The 22,051-nt window shown below is 43.3% G+C and overlaps 2 protein-coding genes across 3 annotated transcripts in view; both read right to left on the bottom strand.

The window, feature by feature from the left end:
* Positions 1 to 22,051, bottom strand: part of TMEM129 (transmembrane protein 129, E3 ubiquitin ligase) — a 415,719-nt gene that overhangs the window by 371,731 nt on the left and 21,937 nt on the right. The gene's annotated exons all lie outside the window — the stretch shown is intronic.
* On the bottom strand, positions 1,853 to 20,377 carry SLBP (stem-loop binding protein). 2 transcript variants are annotated; one of them, XM_050948020.1, is made up of 8 exons: positions 20,171 to 20,377; positions 19,391 to 19,528; positions 13,463 to 13,567; positions 12,515 to 12,574; positions 12,100 to 12,231; positions 11,652 to 11,801; positions 3,020 to 3,104; positions 1,853 to 2,329 (listed from the first exon to the last, which is right to left on the bottom strand). In XM_050948020.1, exons 1-8 carry the CDS (start codon positions 20,218 to 20,220, stop codon positions 2,213 to 2,215), a joined length of 837 nt encoding a protein of 278 aa, XP_050803977.1. In that variant the 5' UTR covers positions 20,221 to 20,377; the 3' UTR covers positions 1,853 to 2,212. The 2 variants fall into 2 exon arrangements, with proteins under 2 accessions (XP_050803977.1, XP_050803978.1); XM_050948021.1 differs by having other exon boundaries at positions 19,391 to 19,525; positions 20,171 to 20,376.

The raw sequence follows: 22,051 nt of genomic DNA, 5'->3' as shown, positions 1-22,051 counted from the left end.
TGTGGCACTGTGTCAGCACTCAGATTGTGTATCCCTGGAGTAGAGTATAGGCCATATTTTTGAAGGTGACCTAGATGAGCTTCCCCCCAATCCTGAATCTATTACCAGTGTCTTATTAGGTAGAATTGTAGAGAGGGGTACTCTATTACACAACTGAAGTGATTTTTTCCCCCACCAGTTTAATGAGGACTTCTCACAGGACCATGATTATCGTGTCCATGCAGTGCCTCTCAGACCGGTTGGTCCATAGTAATCCCAGTAAGTGTTCCTGGAAAAAAAAGAAAGATTGCTAAAAGTAGGGGGTGGGGATGGGACACTGGTAGAAACTATCTGCCAAGCTGTGACATGAAACCTGTTATCGATAGGAAGACATTGGGTGCACCATATCTGAGGAGGCAGTGGGTTGCCTTTCTCTTCAATGGCTCCAGTGATCTCTATTGTTTACAACAGCATGGAGCAAAGGGAAATTATCTGAAGGAGATTTGAGTTCTGGCTTGCTTTCTCTTTGGGGATGGAATGCACAATCCCAAAGAATGTAAAGCAGCTCTACAGTCCTTTAATGAGCAGAGGGCCTTGTTCAGCTGAAGATGGAAGACCCACAATCTTGGTTTGGACCCCCCTGAGTATTCTTGATGACTGGAGCCAGGAGGATCTTCATACTGCCACTGTTGTGGCCACGGTGCATGCAGCTGTATCAAATGCATCCAAGCAACCTGCATGGATATTTTAGCTGTGTGCTGCCCCTCTGTCATGATGGATTTTAACTCTTTCCATAAACTAAGACAATTTGTTCCAGCGCAGATAATCATATTTTGCCAGACACACTTTGTCATTGGCAATGCACAGCTGGGGAATGTTAGAGTAGAACATATCCAGTCTCTTAGGGTTCTTTTCCCTTGGTGTTATTTTAGTAGCCCTTGCTCTTTGGATCCTTCTTGAATACCCATTATGATGACAAGAGAGCCTGGTGCTGGCTATGAATAAAACCACTCAGAACTTTATAAACTTCAACCCTCATAGCATACCCTGTGAAGTAGGAATTTCCATTTTACAGAGTGGTAAAAAAAAATCACACTCCACCTTTCCCCCTGCCCCAATATCATATATAACGGGGCAGAGAAAGGAAAGGAACTCATGTCACATGCTCCGCTCTCTAGACCATCTCCTTTCCTAGCATATCTAGCTGTCATGCTATTCCTAGGCATAGCATGCATCCAAGACTTCATTAGATTGTTACTCTGAAGAAAGCTCAAGCAACTTAATTCTTATTACTTCCACAAGGAAAACATTTTTCTTGTAAAATGACTTGTAAATATTTCATAATATTGAATGTATTTTTATTTTTAGCAACTGTCCCATACAAAAGCAATAGAAACATTAACTGCTTTCAGTAGAATGTCTGTACAAAGTTATCATTTACAACAGTTTTACATTAAAAACAGTGAATACAAATAAATCACTTTCCCTAGAGATATTGTTTATTTTTTCTAAGTGTTAGATAAGTTATGTCTATCCATGACTATTTACAGGTAACAAATTTAGGCTACAGCTTAATGCAGCACTGCCACACTTCAGTTTTGTTTTGTTTAATACTGAAACCCTATTTAACTTACATTGTGTCCTTTCCCACCATTACAGAATAAGCTTTTGCAAATGAAAGGAATTTACTTTAAATGAATCAGACAAAAGGAAAACCTTGCAATGTGGAAAAAGCACTTACACAAATATCTTTGCCAATTAAGGGAAATCAAAGGGAAAGTTAGAGGTTGGGTGATTCTGGAAACAAGGACAGAGCCCTCCTTCTAGATCAGTAGTTCAAGTATCTAGTCTAGATCAATAATGAGCTAAAGAATGAATGACAACCTGAAGTTTTACAGAACTATGTTGGAGGGTAGCTGTGTTACCTTTGGCTGTTTTTTCTATGACTAGTTCCATCTTCTGAATAATTATAAAAAGCAGTCTTGTAAAACCATCTGATATACATAAATTAGAAGTCAAACAGGAAGTTACTCAACGTAAGTTCTATTCTTTACACAAATTTGGTCCAGAAAATACGTAGACAGACCACAAATTAGGGAACAGCCCTTTAACTTGCTTAAGCTTCTGCACTATTGACAGGTAGGGAACAACATCCCGTTTGAGAATATCAGGCTAACATTCCACGATTTTTTAAAAGAATGTTTCCCTTAAAACAGCCTGCACAGAGCACCATTTAGCTCACGGTACTGAAGTCTTTAAGTGGCTCGTTCAAACAGGCCTCCAAGTCAAATTCGCCTTCCACCTGATAGTCAACATGTCTAACCTTGGTGGGAGTGCCAGAAAAGGTATCCTAGAACAGAAAATTACATTAGTGATTAAGAAATTAAGGTCAGTGTGCAGCTCATCTATTTAATATTTCCATCTTCATTTTATTATTTCTGTATTTCATTATACTGTCCTATTTTCACTAAAGTATCATGTGATGTGTTAAAGGCAGATCCATACCAAATTTCAATAACTTAGTATTAGTGAATGCTTGAACATACACCACCTTTTAAAAGATTGCCCTTGTGATGTTGCACCTATGTATATGGATCCATCTCAAGGCTATACTAAAACGCTATACAAACAATACTATATCAGAAGCAGCAGAGACTTGGAAGCAAGACTGTACAGAACACTAGACCTTGTACTGCTGTTTTTTTGCTCAAGAGGTCACAATATTTTAGACTACTTAGGGGAACTGAAAATACTATTTCTTTTATCTTTATTATAGTGAGAATATTTGTCATAAAAATATAAAGTGAGCACTGTACACTTTTATTTTGTGTTCTAATTGAAATCAATATTTGAAAATGTAGAAAAACATCCAAAAATATTTATAATAAATTTATATTAGTGTTCTATTATTGTTTAACAGGGTGATTAAAACTGATGAATCACAACTTTATCTTGTGATTGTGATTTAAATCATATGACAGCCCTAATTATTAATTTGAAATATAGTTTAGTTGAATAATTATGGCAAAATATTACTTACATAATTGTCTTGAGAGCTGGCTTGAGATTCAGTAGAATTACTTCCTATGGATTCTGTCTCCATCTCACCAAGATCAACAGGAGTGCTATAAAATTAAAACAATTCAGAGATTTAGAGCAAGTTAAAATCTCCCAATAGTGCAGTCTACTAAACTATGGTACAGTTTAAGGAAGTGGTGCAACTCCAACAGCTGTGTCACTTAGGGAACTCACTGCATACAACACTCAGATGCAATAAAAAAATCCTGCATTGCTTGCAATGAACTTGGTGAATCACTTTAGGAATTCATAACCTTGTGTTCTCTTTTCAATTCAGATGTCAATTTTTTGTAAGTTTAACTGTTTGAAATGACAACATGAATCTTACTAAAAAATGCCTCACTCACAAAAGTCACATTAAAGATAAGCAAAGCTCTTTTAATCTAAAAATCCACTTGCTGATGCTAGAAACAACCACTGTGCTCACACTATGTTTGGAGCAAGAGATCAAAGCAAGATTCTACCAGTTAACACGTTGAGTTGCTGCTGTTCTTCTAGGAACCTGTATAGCCTTGGTGGGGGTGCCAGAAGAGGTTTCACCCATTGGTGAGGGGATGACTATCAACTCTGAGCGTCTTCAATATGCAGGAATAGAAACTAGTGAGGAAACTTGTAGCAACCTGGGAAGAGAAGACTTTTTCCAGCAGTTTGCAGCGGTCTCCCAGGGAGATGCAACAACAAAAAAACCTGGTTCCTCTCAGCTCAGGGAGTTGGTGAATGAAGAGATCTCTCCTCCCCCTTCCCTTCTAATAGCAGTCGCTTTTTTTTTTTTTTTGGGGGGGGGGGGGAGTGGCGCTATCTTTAGACACTCCCTTATTTGTTCAGTAGGCAGCTTTTTAAATGTTCCCATTGTTGCTACAAACAGTAGGAAAGCTAGCTTTGACTTCCCACTGGCATTTTAGCTAGTGTCATCTAGTTCTGCTCAGAACTTGTTTAGACAGCATGGTAGTAATTTACTGATCAGTGAACTTTTAGAGAAATAGATCTAATGTAGACAAGGCCTTCAAAAGCAAAGCACAGGATGTTTTCCTCCCCCAACCCAGAAGCAGGTAACTTTGCCTCCGTGCCCTAGTTTTCCCTGGGGAATGAAGACAATGATACTGACTTACTTTATAAAGGATTTTGAGATCAACTGCAGAAAAGTGCGATACAAGAGCTAGATATTACTAAAGAAGGGTGCCCCACCTGCCAGACTGAAGATGTTCTAATCTCCAAGCCACGTGCTCTCAATGTCTACCACACAATGAAGACATGGGGTAGAAAATTCATAATTTGATCTTAAATAAATCATCAGTTAAGTAAAAAGAGGCTTTGGAATTTTCTTGAAGTTAAGGTTCCCACTTCTGGAGAGACTATACTCTGGAAATGTCAGATGTTTCCTGGGCTCAGATAAATCAGTTTTGAAAGGGAAAAAAAAAAAAAAAAAAAGCTAAAAATGACTATGTATTTAATCCTTAACTTCTTCCTGGGGAACGAGAGATTCTCCCCCCCACACATACACACCACAAACGCATCCCCATCAAACCCAGCACATGGTCCCAGCAGCCCATTCTCCCAGGGATTATATTAGCTGGTTGCAGAAGAAAATCATCATCAGTCTTGTATCTTACACTGTGCTCCTGTACCAAAGGCTCAGAATTCAAAGCCTACCAACTGCACATGATAGGGTTGTTATACAATCAAGCACTTAGTCAGGAAATGCCATAATGTAGATTGCACAGGCATCCTTAATTCAGCCCCCTTGTGTATACATCATACTACTCTCTTTAATTACATAATCATATACTATTTCTTCCACAGCATTCAGGCTCATACAGTGCACAGGATGGTGCTGAGGGAATTAATCAGGGTTGTGTGGTGAATGAGGCTGTCTCTAGGATCACTGCCTCATTCACTATAGAAGTAAGAACATATATAGAGAACAAGGCAGGGGATTGCAGGAAGGGAAAAGGATGGCCTTGTGATTAAGGCAGACAAATAGAATCATAGAACTGGAAGGGACCTCAAGAGGTCATCTAGTCCAGTCCCCTGCACTCAAGGCAGGGCTAAGTATTATCAGACCATCCCTGACAGATGTTTGTCCAACCTGCTCTTAAAAATCCCCAATGATGGAGACTCCCTAGGCAATTTATTCCAGTGCTTAACCACTCTGACAGTCAGGAAGTTTTTCCTAATGTCCAACCTAAATCGCCCTGGCTGCAATTTAAGCCCTCTGCTTCTTGTCCTACCCTCAGAGGTTAAGAACAACAATTTTTCTCCATCCTCCTTGTAACAACCTTTTATGTACTTGAAAACTTATGTCCCCTCTCAGTCTTCTCTAGACTGAAAAAATTGGGTTTGTTTAATCTTCCCTCATAGGTCATGTTTTCTAACCCTTTAATAATTTTTGCTGCTCTTCTCTGGACTCTCTCCAATTTGTCCACATCTTTCCTGAAACGTGGAGCTCAGAACTGGACACAATACTCCAGCTGAGGCCTAATCAGCGCAGAGTAGAGTGGAAGAATTACTTCTCATGTCTTGCTTACAATGCACCTGTTAACATATCCAAGAATGAGGTTTACTTTTTTTTGCAACAGTGTTACACTGTTGACTCATATTTAGCTTGTGGTCCACTATGACCCCCAGATCCCTTTTCGCAGTGCTCCTTCCTAGGTAGTCATTTCCCATTTTGTATGTGTGCAGCTGATTGTTCCTTCCTAAGTGGAGTATTTTGCATTTGTCCTTATTAAATTTCATTCTCTTTACTTCAGATCATTTCTCCAGTTTGTGCAGATCATTTTGAATTTTAATCCTATCCTCCAAAGCACTTGTAACCCCTCCCAGCTTGGTATCACCCACAAACTTTATAAGTGTACTCTCTATGCTATAATCTAAATCACTGATGAAGATATTGACCAGAAACGATCCCTATGGGACCCCACTTATGCCCTTCCAGCATGACTGAACCACTGATAACTACTCTCTGGGAATGATTTTCCAACCAGTTATGCACCCACCTTACAGTAGCTCCATCTAGGTTGTATTTCCCTAGTTTGTTTATGAGAAGGTCATGTGAGACAGTATCAAAAGCCATACTAAAGTCAAGATATACCATATCTATTGCTTCCCCCTATCCACAAGGCTTGCTACCCTGTCAAATAAAGTTATCAGTTTGGGTTGACAATTTGTTCTTGACAAATTCATGCTGTTACTTAAGCATCAACTCATTATCTTTTAGGTGTTTGCAAACTGATTTCTTAATTATTTGCTCCATTATCTTTCTGGTTAAACAGAAATTAAGCTGACTGGTCTGTAATTCCCCGGGGACGTCCTTATTTCCCTTTTTATAGATGGGCACTATATTTGCCCTTTTCCAGTTTTCTGGAATGTCTGGTTCATATCTCCTCATTCAGCTCCTTGAGTATTCTAGGATGCATTTCATCAGGCCCTGGTGATTTGAAGGCATCTAACTTGTCAAGTAATTTTTGACTTGTTCTTTCCGTATTTTAGACTCTGATCCCACTTCATTTTCAGTGGCATTCACTATGTTGAATGTCCAATCGCCACCAACCTTCTTGGTGAAAATCAAAAACAAACAAAGAAGTGAGTAATGACGTCTGCCATTTCCACATTTTCTGTTATTGTCCTTCCCCCCCGTCATTGGGTAAGGTGCCTACTCAGTCCTTGATCTTCCTCTTGCTTCTAATGTATTTGTAGAATGTTTTCTTGTTACCCTTTTTGTCCCTAGTTAGTTTGATCTCGTTTTGTGCCTGGGCTTTTCTAATTTTGTCCCTACGTACTTGTGTTATTTGTTTATATTCATCCTTTGTAATTTGACCGAGTTCCCACTTTTTGTAGGACTCTTTTTTGAGTTTTAGAACACTGAAGATCTCCTGCTTTAGCCAGGGTGTTCTCTTGCCATACTTCCTATCTTTCCTACGCAGTGGGATAGTTGCTCTTGTTCCCTTAATAATGTCTCTTTGATGCCATGGGAGAGCTCAGATCTAGTCCCACCTCACCAAGTCTTCCTATGTGATGCCGAGCAAGTCACTTAAACCCAGATCTGGGAAACTATTAATTGTTTTGGGAACCCATAATTGAGTTCCAGGGGTTTTATTCATTTAAATTGTATTGTCCCTCACACCGCACTTCAAGTTTTAACAGTCAACAATTATAAATTGTCAGAGTTGTTTGGATCGAAGACATCTTCCTGCATTCTTTGCTACTTCCACCAGCTTGAGCAAACCAAACAAATATTACTAAATGATGGAAATAGCAAGTTCTAAAATATTTAGAAAAATTGTTTATGCTGGATGAAACAAAAGATTATTAAACTGATATCCCATTAGTATAGTTTTGCACATTTGCAAAAGTCATTCATCTTTGTCCTAATCATTTTATGTACTGTGTCCAATCTCTACAACTATTTATCTTACACACACTGATACTGTGGAGTTTAATTCCACAAAGTTAATATTAGATTGTAATGAGCCAGCTCAATACAGAAGAGCACAAATCTGTCCCAAATAGTGATGACCTTCAATGTAACAAGCCCTTAACAAGACAACATTTGCCCTTTATATCCTCCAGTCTTTTCCTGATTTCATCAAGATAAGCCTTTGTGTTCTAGTCCCTTGGGTTAAACAGTTTTATTCTTCTATCTGTATGGCTAAAAAGACTGCATGCAAAGTACACCTAAAACCACTAAAAACAGTGAGTTATATAATCTTCGGGACTACTGACTGACACAGCCAATCTCCAACAGATTCAAAGGAGCAGGAATCTAGGCATCATTTAAGTGTTGCCTTCAAAGTCTTCTTGCTACGTCTGAGGCAATCAGAGTAAGTGATAGCAGGATGTCATCTATACGTGAGATGGTGTCAAGAACAGCACAAGGGGAACCACTCAGAGCAAAGAGGCCCTAGCAGTGGACAGCAAGAACACTGGTGAGGAGTTGCTGGGACCAGCTGAGGCAATAATCAAGCTACTGAGAAAGTCCTTACCACTTATTCCGTTGTAAGTTAAATTCTTGGGACTGAAGAGCAATGCAATTGTCAAAGATAGCAATATTGATACTTGTGAAGAACCGAGCATTATGGAAGACCAATTTAGTGGGAAGAGAGCCAAGTGGACTCTTCTGTGATAGAAACGAAGTGTAGCTGAATTTTGTGCCACAGGATAAAGGGGTTAAAACACACTGTTTTAGAAACTTGGTAAAATTCAGTTCCACTCAAACACACATTAAAAACATTACCTACTTCTCCTGAAATCTATGAAGAGAGGTCCAGTGCAGCTCAGTCGAAAGTCATGGCTTTCAACTTTAAACATGGTTATGCTCATTTCCCCACACTAAAACTACTTTACAAATGAAGGTCAGAATGACAGATTAATCTTGATTCTTTCGAAGCTGCATTTTTACTTAAATTTATATCACATGGGGCCATGTCCATTTTGTCTGTTTCAGAAAATTATCTTCTCACCAATGCCAATATCAGATAATTCCCCTTTCAGTTGTAAGGGGAAGTAGGCTGTTCCTGTCAAAAAGCTCTTAAGCAGCAAAACATGCAGAGCGAGGGATCGTCATCACTGTTTCCACAACCCTGCAGTCACAGGATTTGGTACATCCTGGAGACCGAAAGGCAAAAACATTGTACTAAGAGGTCGCTAATTTGGAGGCATAACTTTTTTTAGGGGAGGGAATGGGGGGTAATGCCATGGCAAAACAGAGAATTAGTGCCTACACTGTTCTGTGTTATCCATATCAGTGATACTCAGACTTCAGTGATTCAGCATTAGGCATCAACATTAGGCATCAACATTACCCAATACAGCCAGTAGAGTGAAGAGTGAATTTTTTTTATTAATATAATATAATATAAATGACTGCAAAATGACTGACCAAGTATTTTTTATCAACTACTAGGGCTGTCAAACGATTAAAAAAATTGTTAATTGCAATTAAAACTTTTTAATTGCACTAAAATAATAGAATGCCACTTAAAATTATAAATATTTGTGGATGTTTTCCTACATTTTCAAATATATTGATTTCAATCACAACACAGAATACAAAGTGTACAATGCTCACTATTTTTTTTTTAAATATTTGCACCATAAAAAAATAGTATTTTTCAATGCACTACAGTACTTGTATGTGGTGAAATCTCTTTATTGTGAAAATGCAACTTTTAAATGTAGATTTTTGTTGCATACCTGCACTTAAAAACAAAACAATGTAAAACTTTAGAGCCTATGAGTCCACTCAGTCCTACTTCTTGTTCAGCCAATTGCTAAGACAAACAAGTTTGTTTACATTTACAGGAGATAATGATGCCCGCTTATTTACAATGTCACCTGAAAGTGAGAAAAGGCACTGGCACGGCACTTTTGTAGCCAGCATTGCAAGATATTTATGTGCCAGATATGCTAAACATTTATATGCCCCTCCATGCTTCGGCCACCATTCCAGAAGACATGCTTCCATCCTCACGCCACTTGTTAAAAAAATAAATGCATTAATTAAAATTTGTGACTCAGCTCCTTGGGGGAGATTGTATGTCACCTGCCCTGTGTTTTACCCGCATTCTGCCACATACTTGTTACAGCATATGTTATAGCAGTCTCAGACCATGACCCAGCCCATGCTGTTTGATTTAAGAACACTTTCACTGCAGATTTGACAAAACGCCAAGAAAAGTACCAATGTGAGATTTCTAAAGATAGATACAGCACTCAACCCATGGTTTAAGAATCTGAAGTGCATTCCAAAATCTAAGAGGAATAAGATGTGGAACGTGCTGTCAGAAGTCTTAAAAGAGCAACACTCTATGGAAACTGCAGAACCCGAACCAAGAGAAAGTCAACCTTCTGTTGGCAGCATTTAACACAAATGATGAAAATTAACATGGGTCACTCCGCACTGCTTTGGATCATTATCGAGCATAACTCGTCATCATCATGGATACATGTCCTCTGGAATGGTGACCAAAGCATGAAGGGACATACAAATATTTAGCATATCTGGCACATAAATACCTTGCAAAGCCATCTACCAAAGTGCCGTGCCAATGCCTGTTTTCACTTTCAGGTGACGTAAATAAGAAGGGGGCAGTATTATCTCCTGTAAATATAAACAAACTTGTTTGTCTTAGCGATTGGCTGAATGGACTTGTATGCTCTAAAGTTTTACATTGCATTCAAAAACAAAAACAGTTATGTAACAAAACACAAATCTACATTTGTAAGGTGCACTACGGTACTTTTTATGTGGTGAATTGAAAAAACCTTTGCAGTGCAAATATTTGTAACAAAAAATAAAGTGAGCACTGTACACTTTGTATTTTGTGTTGTAATAGAAATCAATATATTTGAAAATGTAAATTACCGTATATACTCGTTCATAAGCTGAATATTATTGGTAAAGAGTGACGCATGAAAGAAGATTGGCTTATAAATAGGTCTAACCCAAAATTTGACGATTTTAAACTCTAGGGAATCACTGAATTGAGTATCTAATACGTTGTCGTCATTTTGTTTCCTTGGAGTGTCAGCAGGCATGGAGCCCCTCAGCTCCCTGTGGCCGCTTTTCGCCATTCCCAGCCAATGGGAGCTGTGGGAAGTGGCACCACTTCCCACAGCTCCCACTGGTTGGCAACGGCAAACCGCTGTCACAGGGAGCTGAGGGGCTCCATGCCCGTGAATGCTCCAGGTAAATAAAACGTCCCAACCGGCCAGCAGCTTACCCTGATGGGCCGGGAGCCAAAGTTTTCCAACCCCTGAAATATAGGGTCGGCTTATGTAAGGGTCATACAGTCTTCGCTATTTTTACCTATCCATTTTGGGGGTCAGCTTATAAACAAATAGGATAATGAACGAGTATATATAGTACAATTGGTATGTATTAACTGATTAAAACTGTAATTAATTTTTTTTTTTTAGTTAATCGTGTGAATTAACTGTGATTAACTGACTGGCCTATCAACGACAATTGGTTAACAACATAGTAAAAGCCCCCTGATTGATTAATAATTAAAATCACGTTTTAATATCATGTGCTGCAAAGAGCCACTCAAATGGAGGCTCCTGAGCCGCAAGTATTGCTGATTTATACCATTCTGAACATAAGATAGATCTAATAGTGTCTGCCAATTTGTGTTGTGCTAGAACAGTGCTTCAGATATGAAATAATGGTGACAGTGGGGCTTGGTTAATCTATTGACTAGAATGGGCTTTAGGTTCTGGCAGGCAGAGCCTTCAAGTCCTTAGTAGTAGCTTCTTGGGTTTACAAAGATATAGCATTCAAATCTGGCAAAAGGCAGCCTGAAGGACTTGGAACAGAAGTTATCCTTGGTGACAATACACGTGGATGCCAGAGGCTTGCTAAATATGGAGAGTCAGGTGAGCCTTACATAGTCTGACTGAAGATGAACTGAACTGGAACTTAGCTATAAACAGAAAAGTGTTTATATGGTGTGAACATTTAATACTGATTTAATCACTTTGAAAAGCTGTAGATGAATAAATTAAAATGTTCAGATGAATCACATCATAGCATAGTCATATTTTCTGAAGGAACTGTAATATATTAGAAGAAAAATTGCTTGATCGATACATACATTGCTTGTAAGTCACTTCCTTCTTCAGCAGGAGGGTCCCAAGAATGCAAAGCAACCTTCCACAGTCTGATCTGCTGGTCCCAGGACCTACGGCTATACTTCTTAAATTTATTTGGAGTTCTAGGATGGACCCCTGGTACTCGATGACACCTATTTATTCAGAAAATTATCATGAAAATTCCACTACAGCTTTTCAAATAATCTTTAAAGTGACTGAATTTGTCTAACACTGGAAGTCTATTAAATCCCATTCTCAGAATATTTTGGGTTGGTTTTAAACCCAGGCAGGTATTTCAGATAGTTAAGCTGCTTGATTATTGTGCAGCTCAGGTTTCTCTCTCCTTCACCCCAGGAAGTTTGGTCTATAAACAAATTTAATAAGTAACCAAATGTGAAGAACCAGACATGCACAATGTTTACATATTTATAATACACTAACAAAACTTACCTTGGAACTTCTTTAATGTATCTGTCATATGCAATTGTGTTTTTTCCATAATTTATCTGTTTTTGCCTTCTCATCAGAACCACTTCATCTGTCTCAAGTTCTACTGTTACAGTGGATTCCTTTGAATCAGAACTAGAGAAAAGAGAGATTTGAATTGCATTATATTCTTGTGAGCACCAGAACACAGAAGCCCCCACAGTTACAGCAATTCTTAGACCTGCTGCACCAATTCAGTTTATTTCTAAAATGGCTGTTCAGGATTTTGTTGAATTAGCATGTTACAAGGTGAACTTGTTAAAACAAATTACTTCAAATTGATTATTTACAACAAGGAAATCATGGACATACAAGGAGTTTAAAAGTAACTATTGCAGGATATTTTTCCATTGACCTCCAGAGATGAATTTACACTTACCTTCCAGAAGAGGACTTCCTTTCTCTTGCAAATTCATTTATCAAGAGCTTTCTTTTGTATCTAGAAACGAGAGTTTATTCAGTATAAATATTTGTTTAAAATATAAGAAAAATGTATGTTACTTTCATAAATTGTTTCCACTGAATAATTAATATAACTTCTATTAATGTTCACCTTCACTGCAACTTTGGCTGGCTGGTTGGTCTTGCCCTCATGCTCAGGGTCTAACTGATCGCCATATTTGGGGTTGGGAAAGAATTTTCACCAGGTCAGACAGGCAAAAAATCCCAGGGTCCCTGCCATCCTCTGCAGCATGGGTCAGTTGCAGGTTTAAAGTAGTGTAAATGGTGCATCTCTGTAACTTGAAGTCTTTAAATCATAATTTGAGGACTTCAGTAACTCAACCAGAGGTTAGAGGTCTAATTCAGGAGTGGGTGAGGCTCTGTGGCCTTCAATGTGCAGGTCAGACTAGATGATGATGATGGGTTACTTCTGATCTTAATCATCTTTGAAGTTCAACATCATAGGTGCACGGTAAGCATTTTTTCGACCATGGAAATGGGTCTTTCATCTCTCTTTTGGAATCTGAAGATTCATCTTTCAAAACTCCACCTAACGTCTTATCACAGTAATTATCAGGAAAACAGATGAGTAGTTGATGGGATGACATTCAAAGATAGTCAATCTCACAGGAAGACAATCCTGAACCTGCTAGACTATTGGTAGTTCAGTGATGTTGGCCACCTCCTTCCAAAGGACTACATCACTTTTACAGTATTTCTAAGTCTAAGCTGGCCTGGGAACAGAAATCAGAACTTATCTCTTATGGTTGTCATACGTAGGGACATTTCATTATTGTACTGCTATAATACTGAAGGTAAAAAAGCAGCTAAGACTCTACAAGAAGAGGTCTTTTTTGCAACACTAATCATATATAACCTACGGTACCTTGCAATTTCTTTATTAACATTGGTCCTCATTTCATCTTCTTCAACTACAGATCCCCAGTCTGAACATCTTGAAAAGGGCCCAGGACCTTCTGGTGTTGTAAAACTGAAAAACAAAATCTCTGCATGAAAACTGGAATGTTATCCCAATTCCCACACCTAATTAATCTCTAATTTGATAGCTATTTAAAGTATTTTCAATAGAACTGCTTACTTAATGTATTCCTTATGTGTATCCAATCATATCTACATGCACTAATAAAAAAGTCTACAAAGTTTCAGACTAGTTACTATTGCAGAGCTTGTGACGCTGGTGGCCTGGTTATGCTACAGCGTATTCAGGTCAATTCACTTGTGTACATCGAAGTAATGGTTAGATATATAAGCATGTATTCAGATTTTTAAACTCCATGAAAACTAGTGGAATGTTACTGGCACTGTTTTCATTTATCTATTCCTGTCATAATGTAATAGGAAACATTTACACAGTAAATACCCTGATAACTAAATTACCCATCAAGGAAATCTTGTGAAATGCTAATGAAGGACTTACCGACTTCAACAGAAAATGCTTATTTCAAAGTGAGTGGCCATTATGCATATGGTGGGAGGTCAAATGTCTATGTGCATTCCTCACACATTGTCTTAAAGGGAAAAGCCCACGTGAGTAGACATAGTCAGCATGCTTTTGTGTAAAGGAGCTATAAATATGGATTGATGATCCATCATCTCTGGACTGTCTGGATTCTAACAAGGCAGAATAACTGAACAAAAAGAGGGAGATCCCCAGAATTAATCTAGGTAGCCCTGAAAGGCTTTTGGGAAACTGGAAGTTTATTACATCTTTGTCACTACTGGAGTTACAAACTGTGATTTACCTGTTACTATATTTTATCCGCTTTAACCTCTCAATAACTCTTTCTTCTTAGCTAATAAACCTGTAGTTAGTTTACTATAGAACTGGCTGCCAGCATCGTCTTTGGAGTATCAACAGATCTCATACAAGTGGGCTCTTGGGACTGGGAGAAACCTGATCTGGTGTGGTTTTTGGTCTGGGTGGCATGATAGACTGGAGAGGCTACGACTGACTCCATGGTAAGACTGGTACAGTGAACCAGGTGTCTGCCTTGAGGTAGACACTCACTGTTGAGAGTCACTCTAGACAGTATAACACAGTTATGGGAGAATGATCTGTATTCTGTTAGGTTTCTTGCATCAACAAATTGCAGAACTGATAACCCAGGACCATGCAAGTGTAATTTAAGGCAAGGGAAATGCACAAGTGAGAGAATCTGTCCTGCCAACAACAGACAAGCCATAAACAAAGCTTGACTTTCAGCTGCTAAACTGCGTTTGCAGGGTCACATGGGAAGAAACGACTTCCTTGTAAATGGAGCACATTCTGACGCCTTGAAATGGAAGTGGGACACACACACTGAACTCAATGACAGTTCAGTTTTCAAAATATTACAAACATTTCAGTAGCATAGCTTCTCATTTATAATGCTGGCCTCTTCAGTTAAACAAAAACCACAGATTGTACAGTAGCAAAGGGAAAAAATAGCATGCTTTATATTACACTAAAAGCCACAAAACAGGGGTGGGCAAACTTTTTGGCCTGAGGGCCACATCTGGGTCTGGGAAATTATATGGCGGACCATGAATACCCATTAAATTGGGGTTTGGGGTGCAGGAGGGGTGTACAGGCTTTGGCTGGGGGTGCGGGTTCTGGGGATGAGGGGTTAAGGGTGCAGGAGGGAGCTCTGGGCTGGTACCAAGGGGTTCGGAGGGCAGGAGGGGGATCAGGGTTGGTGCACAGGAGGGAGCCAGAGGTGCAGGCTCTGGGCGGTGCTTATCTCAAACAGCTCCCGGAAGCAGTGCCATGTCCTCTCTCCGGTTCCTATGCAGAGGCATGCCCAGGTGGCTATCTGCGCTGCCCTGTCTGCAGGCACTGCTCCTGCAGCTCCCACTGACCATGGTTGCCGGCCAATGGGAGCTGAGGGGACAGTGTGCAGAGCCCCTTAGCTGCCCCTGCGTGTAGGAGGCGGAGTGGGGACATGCTGCTGCTTCCTGGAGCTGCGCGGAGCGCTTGGAAGCGCAGAGTGGGGCAAGCCCCTGACCCAGGCCCCTGCTGGAGGTGGCACACCCCGGACCCTGCTCCCCAGTTGGAGCTCGAGGGCTGAATTAAAATGTCTGAAGGGCCGGATGAAGCCCCTGGGCTGTAGTTTGCCCACCTCTGCACTACAAGCAGCAGATTTGACATTTTGCCTGAATTCTGTTCAGCATATTTCTGGATTTCTTTTTCAGTTACTGCAACTAGGAGGCTGAATAGTCTATCTTTCCTCTAATATGGTGTCCAAAATTGTGCTCAAGACTCCAGGACTGGGCTATGGAAAAAATCAGAGATGGGAAAAGTCCTTTCGGGCAATCTAGTTCATCACTCTGCTGATGCAAGACTGCTTCTTAGAGCACTAGTTCTCACTGTGGCCCCAGGGAGGTGGTGGTGGTTGGGGGCGGGGTGGGGGAGGGTCACAATTTTTTTTTTTTTTAAATTCACAGCAGGTCCAGGTTTAGTTAATGAGGAGAAGAGACTGGGATCCACCTCCCCACCCTGATAACCCCACTGGGGTAGGGGACCCTCACACACCTGCTTGTGTCCCAAGCAATAGTGGCCACTATGCTGGCTATGGTGGGGTGTGTGGACCCACTCAGTTCCTCACCAGACAGCATTGTGGTGTCTCTCCTGGACCTGCGTGGGTCACTGTGGAGTGGGCTAGATCAGGACTCCTAATGACTACCTTGTCAGTGCTCCCCCCCCCCCCACCCCCATCCCTGCTAGCCAGCAAGCTGCAGCAGCAGCAGCCTGGATGTTGGCCATTGGTGAAAGACCCTCTAGAATAGGACCAGTCTGCCACTTCCCTGACCCTCTCCAGGGGACTGCCCCACTAATCTCTCCACCAACAGATGTGTCCTCAGTGGGGAGGACAAAGCAGGGATGCCTGTTTCCACCATCCAGCAGTTGGAAAAAATGGGCTCATTACACAATTCCCATGCAGTATGTGAAATCACAATTTTCACAGGGACCTATCGGCAAACAATTGGCAGTCTGCAGAGTACTTCTCTGTGACCTACAGAAGTGGTTTCAGGACTTTTCTAATCTTTCCAGGGGCTTTTCCAAGCATCTCAATTCATACCAATACAGCTATGATTGGTATACGTATCATGCATGTTGAATTTATATTTTTAATCACAGAATCGTAGGACTGGAAGGGACCTCAAGAGGTCATCCAGTCCAGTCCCCTGCACTCACAGCAGAACTAATTATCTAGACAAGGGATCTCAAACTCAAATGACCACAAGGGCCACATGAGGACTAGTACATTGGCCCAAGGGCCGCATTACTGACACCTCCCCCCCCTACCGCCCTCGGCCCCGCCCCCACTTCAACCCTTCCATGAAGCCCTACCTCTTCCAACTCCTTCCCCGCCCTCATTCCAACCCCATCCCCGAAATCCCCACCCCAACTCTGCCCCCAGGGGGTGCAGGAGGGGTGTGGCAGGAGCTCAGGGCAGGGAGTTGGGGTGCAGGAGGGATGAGGGATGTGGCAGGGGCTCAAGGCAGTGGGTTGGGGTGCAGAAGAGGTGCAGCAGGCGGCTCAGGGAAGGGGGTTAGGGTGCAGGAGGGGTGAGGGGTGCAGCAGAGGGCTCGTGTCAGGGTGCAGGTATGGCGGGGTTTGGGTGCAGCAGGGGGCTCAGGGCCGTGGGTTGGGGTGCAGGAGGGGTTTGGCAGGGGGGTCTGGGTGCAGGGTGTGGCAAGGGGCTCAGGGCAAGGGGTTCGAATGTGGAAAGGGTTTTGGGGGCAGGCTCTGGCCCAGCACGCACCAGGGGCAGGGCAGGCTCCCTGCTTGCCTGCCCTGCCCCCGTGCTGCTCTGGGAAGCTGCTGGAACATGGCGGAGCAGGGGCATAGGGGCATATGGCGCTGTTTCAAGCACCACCCCCAGCATCTCCCATTGGCCAGGAACGAGAAACCACAGATAATGAGAGCTGCTGGGGGTGGTGCCTGAAGCAACATCAACAAACACCCTTGAGCCTCGCCTCTCCTTCCCCAGGTTCTGTCCACTTCCCAGAGCGGCATGGGGGCAAGGCAGGCAGGCAGGGAGCCTGCCCTGCCCCTGGTGTGCGTTGGGCCAGAGCCACTCTAGGTAAATGTGAGGGGAAGGTGAGGAGCGCGCAGACCACAGAAAATAACCTCGTGGGCAGCATGTTTGAGACCCCTGATCAAGACTATCCCTGAGAGGTGTCTGTCTAACCCAGGGGTGACCAACCTGAGCCTGAGGAGCCAAAATTTACTAACGTACATTGTCAAAGAGCCACAGTAATACGTCAGTAGGCCCCCATCAGCTCCCCTCCAACAGCCTCCTGCCCACCAGCAGCCCCATCAATCAGTACCTTCCTCTCCCTCCCCGCACCCCCCGATCAGCTGTTTTGTGGCATGCAGAAGGCTCTTGGGGAGAAGCAAGGGCATGGCAGGCTCAGGGGAGAGGGTGGGAAGAGGTGAAGCGGGGGCAGAGCCCGTGGCAGAGCCAGGGGTTGAGCAGTGAGCACCCTGTGGCATACTTGGCGCCTGTAGCTCCAGCCCCGGAGTCAGTGCCTATATAAGGAACCGCATATGGCTCTGGAGCCACAGTTTGGCCACCCCCTGGTCTAACCTGCTCTTAAAAATCTCCAACAATAGAGATTCCATAACCTCCCTAGGCAATTTATTCCGGTGCTTAACCATCCTGACAGTTAGGAAGTTTTTTCTGAAGTCCAACCTTAACTGCCCTTTTTGTAATTTAAGCCCAATGCTTCTTGTCCTATCCTCAGAGGTTAAGGAGAACAATTTTCCTCTCTCCATTAGAGCATTCTTTAATTGACTGTGCTGATTCAACTACACAGATTACAAAAAAATAAAGAAAGGAGGATGTAATTTAACTGTCACAGAAAGGTAATATCAGCAAAGTGCATTCTTCCCAAATTGTTTACTTAACACTTGCTTTTTCATGTAACCAAGCTCTAGAGCTGCCGCAGAAGTCACAGAACTGCATCACAATATAAAACTTTGGATCTATGGCATTATAGTATGTTGCCCCATGCTCTGTCCAGAGCAATCTTAAGCATTTTAATCAATAAAGCCATAATCTCCCTTTTGACTGTCGTAAAACCTAACATTCCTCATCATGAGGACATGTTTTCCAATATTCAGCTCAAATTTACCTTTTCTAATTTTATCCCAATGTTCCTACTTATCAGACCTATTTTGCTGCTCAACCGATGTTTCCCATCTTGGTGGATCAGGGCACAAAGTAGCAGCATGAACAGAGAACAATGTATGACCTCAAGTTGATCTCCTTCACGTATCCTCCCAAAGCTAAAGCAGCTCCTTGGAAAGCCATCCACACTGCTTCCCTGCTCCTGCAGTAGCCCTAAAGCATCCAGTCCTGGGAACAGCTCCCCTGAGCTTTAATGCATGTCACTCCCCCAAGTCCCTCTTCTCTGCTCACTCATCTCAACCATAAGGTCACATGATGCCCAGACTCACAAAGCTAAATTATCAGCAAGCTGAGTAGATTCAGGCCTTCCGGGAAGGAGGGGTGCCGTTAACAAAAAAACAAAAAACAGGGCAGAAAAGGACAACCCAGCTTTTATTCATCACAGGAAGATAAAAAGGTATGAAGTCACCAAGCAATGTTTTCCCATCCCTTTGTTTTCACACCCTACTGGTACTTTAATCCCTGTCTCTCTGCCCCCCAACGTTACTACATAGTGATATATCACAGGAGGGTTGGAAAGTTAAAATATACTGGTCAGTTTCACCGTTTCTCATGCAGGAGAAACACAGGCCTGTTTCAGCTGCATACACTATGGACAAACCCTTTATTAAACATACCTATCCAACCTGTTGTCAGAAGGTCCATACTTGTTTTCATCATCAAAAACGGATGAATGTGAATCATTCTGTTTTCTGCATTTCCCATCTGCTCCACGTTTCCTTCCTTGAGACCAACGAGCCGGGTGTTGTGGGCTGCTGGGAAATAGGTCAGTCTTTAAAAAGTGAAACTTACATGCTGGCTTTGTAGTACCCTTTTACAGCCACAATGCAACAAAGGTTGCAATAATAAGCATACGGGCACCACTTTTACCTTGAAAGCAACACCCAGCAGTTCTCTCTTTGCCCCTAAAAGGGCTTCAAGTTCTCAGCCAGAATCTGCACAGAAAATACTGTCTTCCTGGACGGGAGATAAAAACCTGGGTGTTCTCTTTCCAGTCTGCATCCCCTCCCCCTCTTTTCCCGCAGTGGGAGCCCACGGCAAGACCAGGTGTTTCTTCGCCCCCTGCGCGACGCTTCCTTCACCTCAACCGAGCTCCAGGACACTCGCCCCGACTCCGGGTGGCGCTTTCACCAGCCCGAGGAAGTGCCCCGGCCCTGTGCGCCCTCAGCTGCCAGGGTTCGCGGGAGGATTCACACCAGGCCCCGTCTGTGGACCAGCCCAGGGACTCCCCCGGAAAACGGAGGCGGGCGGGCTCGGGGTCCCTCGGCCGCGCTTCCCCGCCGATCTGGGGACACTCGGCTCCCTCTTTCCCTCCCCCACCGCGACGCTGCTGCCACCGCCCCAGCACCCCGCGGGCGGCGGCCGGACCGGAGACACCTGTCCCCCCCACCGCCCACCTGCTCTCGCTGCCGCCGCAGCCGTGGGGGCTCCTCTGGCGGAAGGACATGGCGCGCGGGAGGCTCGAGCCCACGGCTAGGTGGGAGCAGAGGGGAGCAGCGCCGGTACCACGGCCGGAATGTGCGGTGAGGGGCAGCGGGTCGCTGTCGCAGCCGCCTCAAGTCACTCCGCTCGCGCCTCCCGCCCGCCCAGACTGACCGGGAAGCTGCGCTCCCGCGCGACGCACGCACCCCGCCCGCCTCGTGTTAGAGCGCATGCGCGGGCGGCCAGGGCCCGACCATCGAGGAGAGGGGCGCGAGCTTGGGAGGAGAAAGAACCTGCTGTCTCACGCCGGGAGAGCCCCCCCCCACACCCGTTCAGCCCGGGAAATGGTCCATCCCTATCAGCGGAGGTTCGGAACTGGCACATGTCCTCGTACTGGGGGGCATGTTTCTCTCCCCCCCATGAGTGCCCTCGTGGGCTCGTCCTAGAGCTGGCGCCGCGCGCCCTCTCCCTTCTTCCCCTCTGAAGGGCTCCGCCCCTAGGGGGGTGTTGGCGGGAGAATCTGAACCCGGCAGCGGGGAAGGGTTGGGTGGTTGCAGCCGGTGGCTTGGCGGCTGTATATCACGCGCCCTGGATCCGGGTATATTATGTCACGGGGCAGCTGGGGTGGGAAGCGGTTCCTGCCCCCCGGGTTACTCCTCATGCCCGCGGGCCCTAGCTCACCTCTGCTCTGCCTCCTTCGAGTGCTACTACTCACTTCTCTCTCCCTCCCAGCAAATTCACGCAGCAAGCCTGGGAGGGAGGTGGAAGTAGGGAAGCGCGGCGCACCTGGGGGAGGAAGCAGGCTGGGAATTTGGGGAAGGCGGAGTTGAGGAGAGGGTATGAGCAAATTTGCCACCCTAGGCCTAGGCCTTTTTGGTCTAAGCCATAATATGCCATTTCCCCCACCCCCTGTCCTGATTTTTCACATTTTCTGTCTGGTCACCCTAGACCGTGCCTTGGGTGGTACTGAGTTGCCTTGCTGGGTTTTTATCATACCACAGTGCTCAATGTGGGTGCATTGTATCAGGGTATGGTGCAGTTTTGTGACTGCTAGTAACTTGTGCTGTAAATGCTTGCCCAAACATAGAGTTATTCCAGAATAGCTGTTACACTTTACATTCACCCTTACCTTATTCTGAATTAACTTTCAAGTTTAGACAAGCCCTAATAGTTTGTATGTTGAGTTACACTGCAGTGTACAGAACTGTATTGCAAAGTGTATTTTGCCTGAGAGCATTTTGTATCACTATCCTAGATGTGTAATGTGCTTCTGTGGATGATATTGTGATGAATTGGTTATACTACACTATATTACACTGCAACACAAGATATATATGTAACATATATCCATTTATATAACGTGTGTTTTTATAGCTGGGTTGTGTGCTGTCCAAAGAACAAAAGCCCTGTCCCTAAAAGCACATGGGTTTCTCATATTGCTGAGAACTGCACACAGTAAGATTGTGTGCAGTTTCTGTATGTAACATTTACAATACATAAACAAGTTTATTGAACATATGTTCTAATCCGTAAACAAAATATCTCAAACTCTCTTTTTAAATAAAAAAAAGTAACAGGGTGGAGAGGTGCAGTCCCCAGTGCTTTTCTTAAAAACTAGAAACAGTGAGGTGTTAGTACATCATACTGTATCTAAGCAATGGCTGGTACTAGCTGTTTCAGAGGAAGGTTCACAAATCCCCACAGTAGGCAGGTAAGAGACCCTGCCCACAGGAAAGTTTCCCCCAAATGCCCAGTAGTAGAGGTTGGTTTTAGGCTGTTCAATATGAGGGTTTGCATCCTTGCCAAGCAATTCAATATTTACTATTATAATTCCATATAGTGTTACTCATAAAAAG

This window comes from Gopherus flavomarginatus, chromosome 3 (assembly GCF_025201925.1).
Source record: "Gopherus flavomarginatus isolate rGopFla2 chromosome 3, rGopFla2.mat.asm, whole genome shotgun sequence".
NCBI classification, from domain to species: Eukaryota; Metazoa; Chordata; order Testudines; family Testudinidae; genus Gopherus; species Gopherus flavomarginatus.
This window is presented reverse-complemented; position numbering and strand designations above follow the sequence as displayed.

Bases quoted from the DNA above. Each gene is read 5' to 3' on its own strand.
- SLBP (XM_050948020.1), bottom strand. From the start codon at position 20,220: ATGTCCTTCCGCCAGAGGAGCCCCCACGGCTGCGGCGGCAGCGAGAGC. The intron at 12,232-12,514 runs GTAAGTGTAAAT...TCTTTTCTCTAG, and splicing joins AGGAAGTCCTCTTCTGGAAG to TTCTGATTCAAAGGAATCCA. The intron at 11,802-12,099 runs GTAAGTTTTGTT...CTGAATAAATAG, and splicing joins TACATTAAAGAAGTTCCAAG to GTGTCATCGAGTACCAGGGG.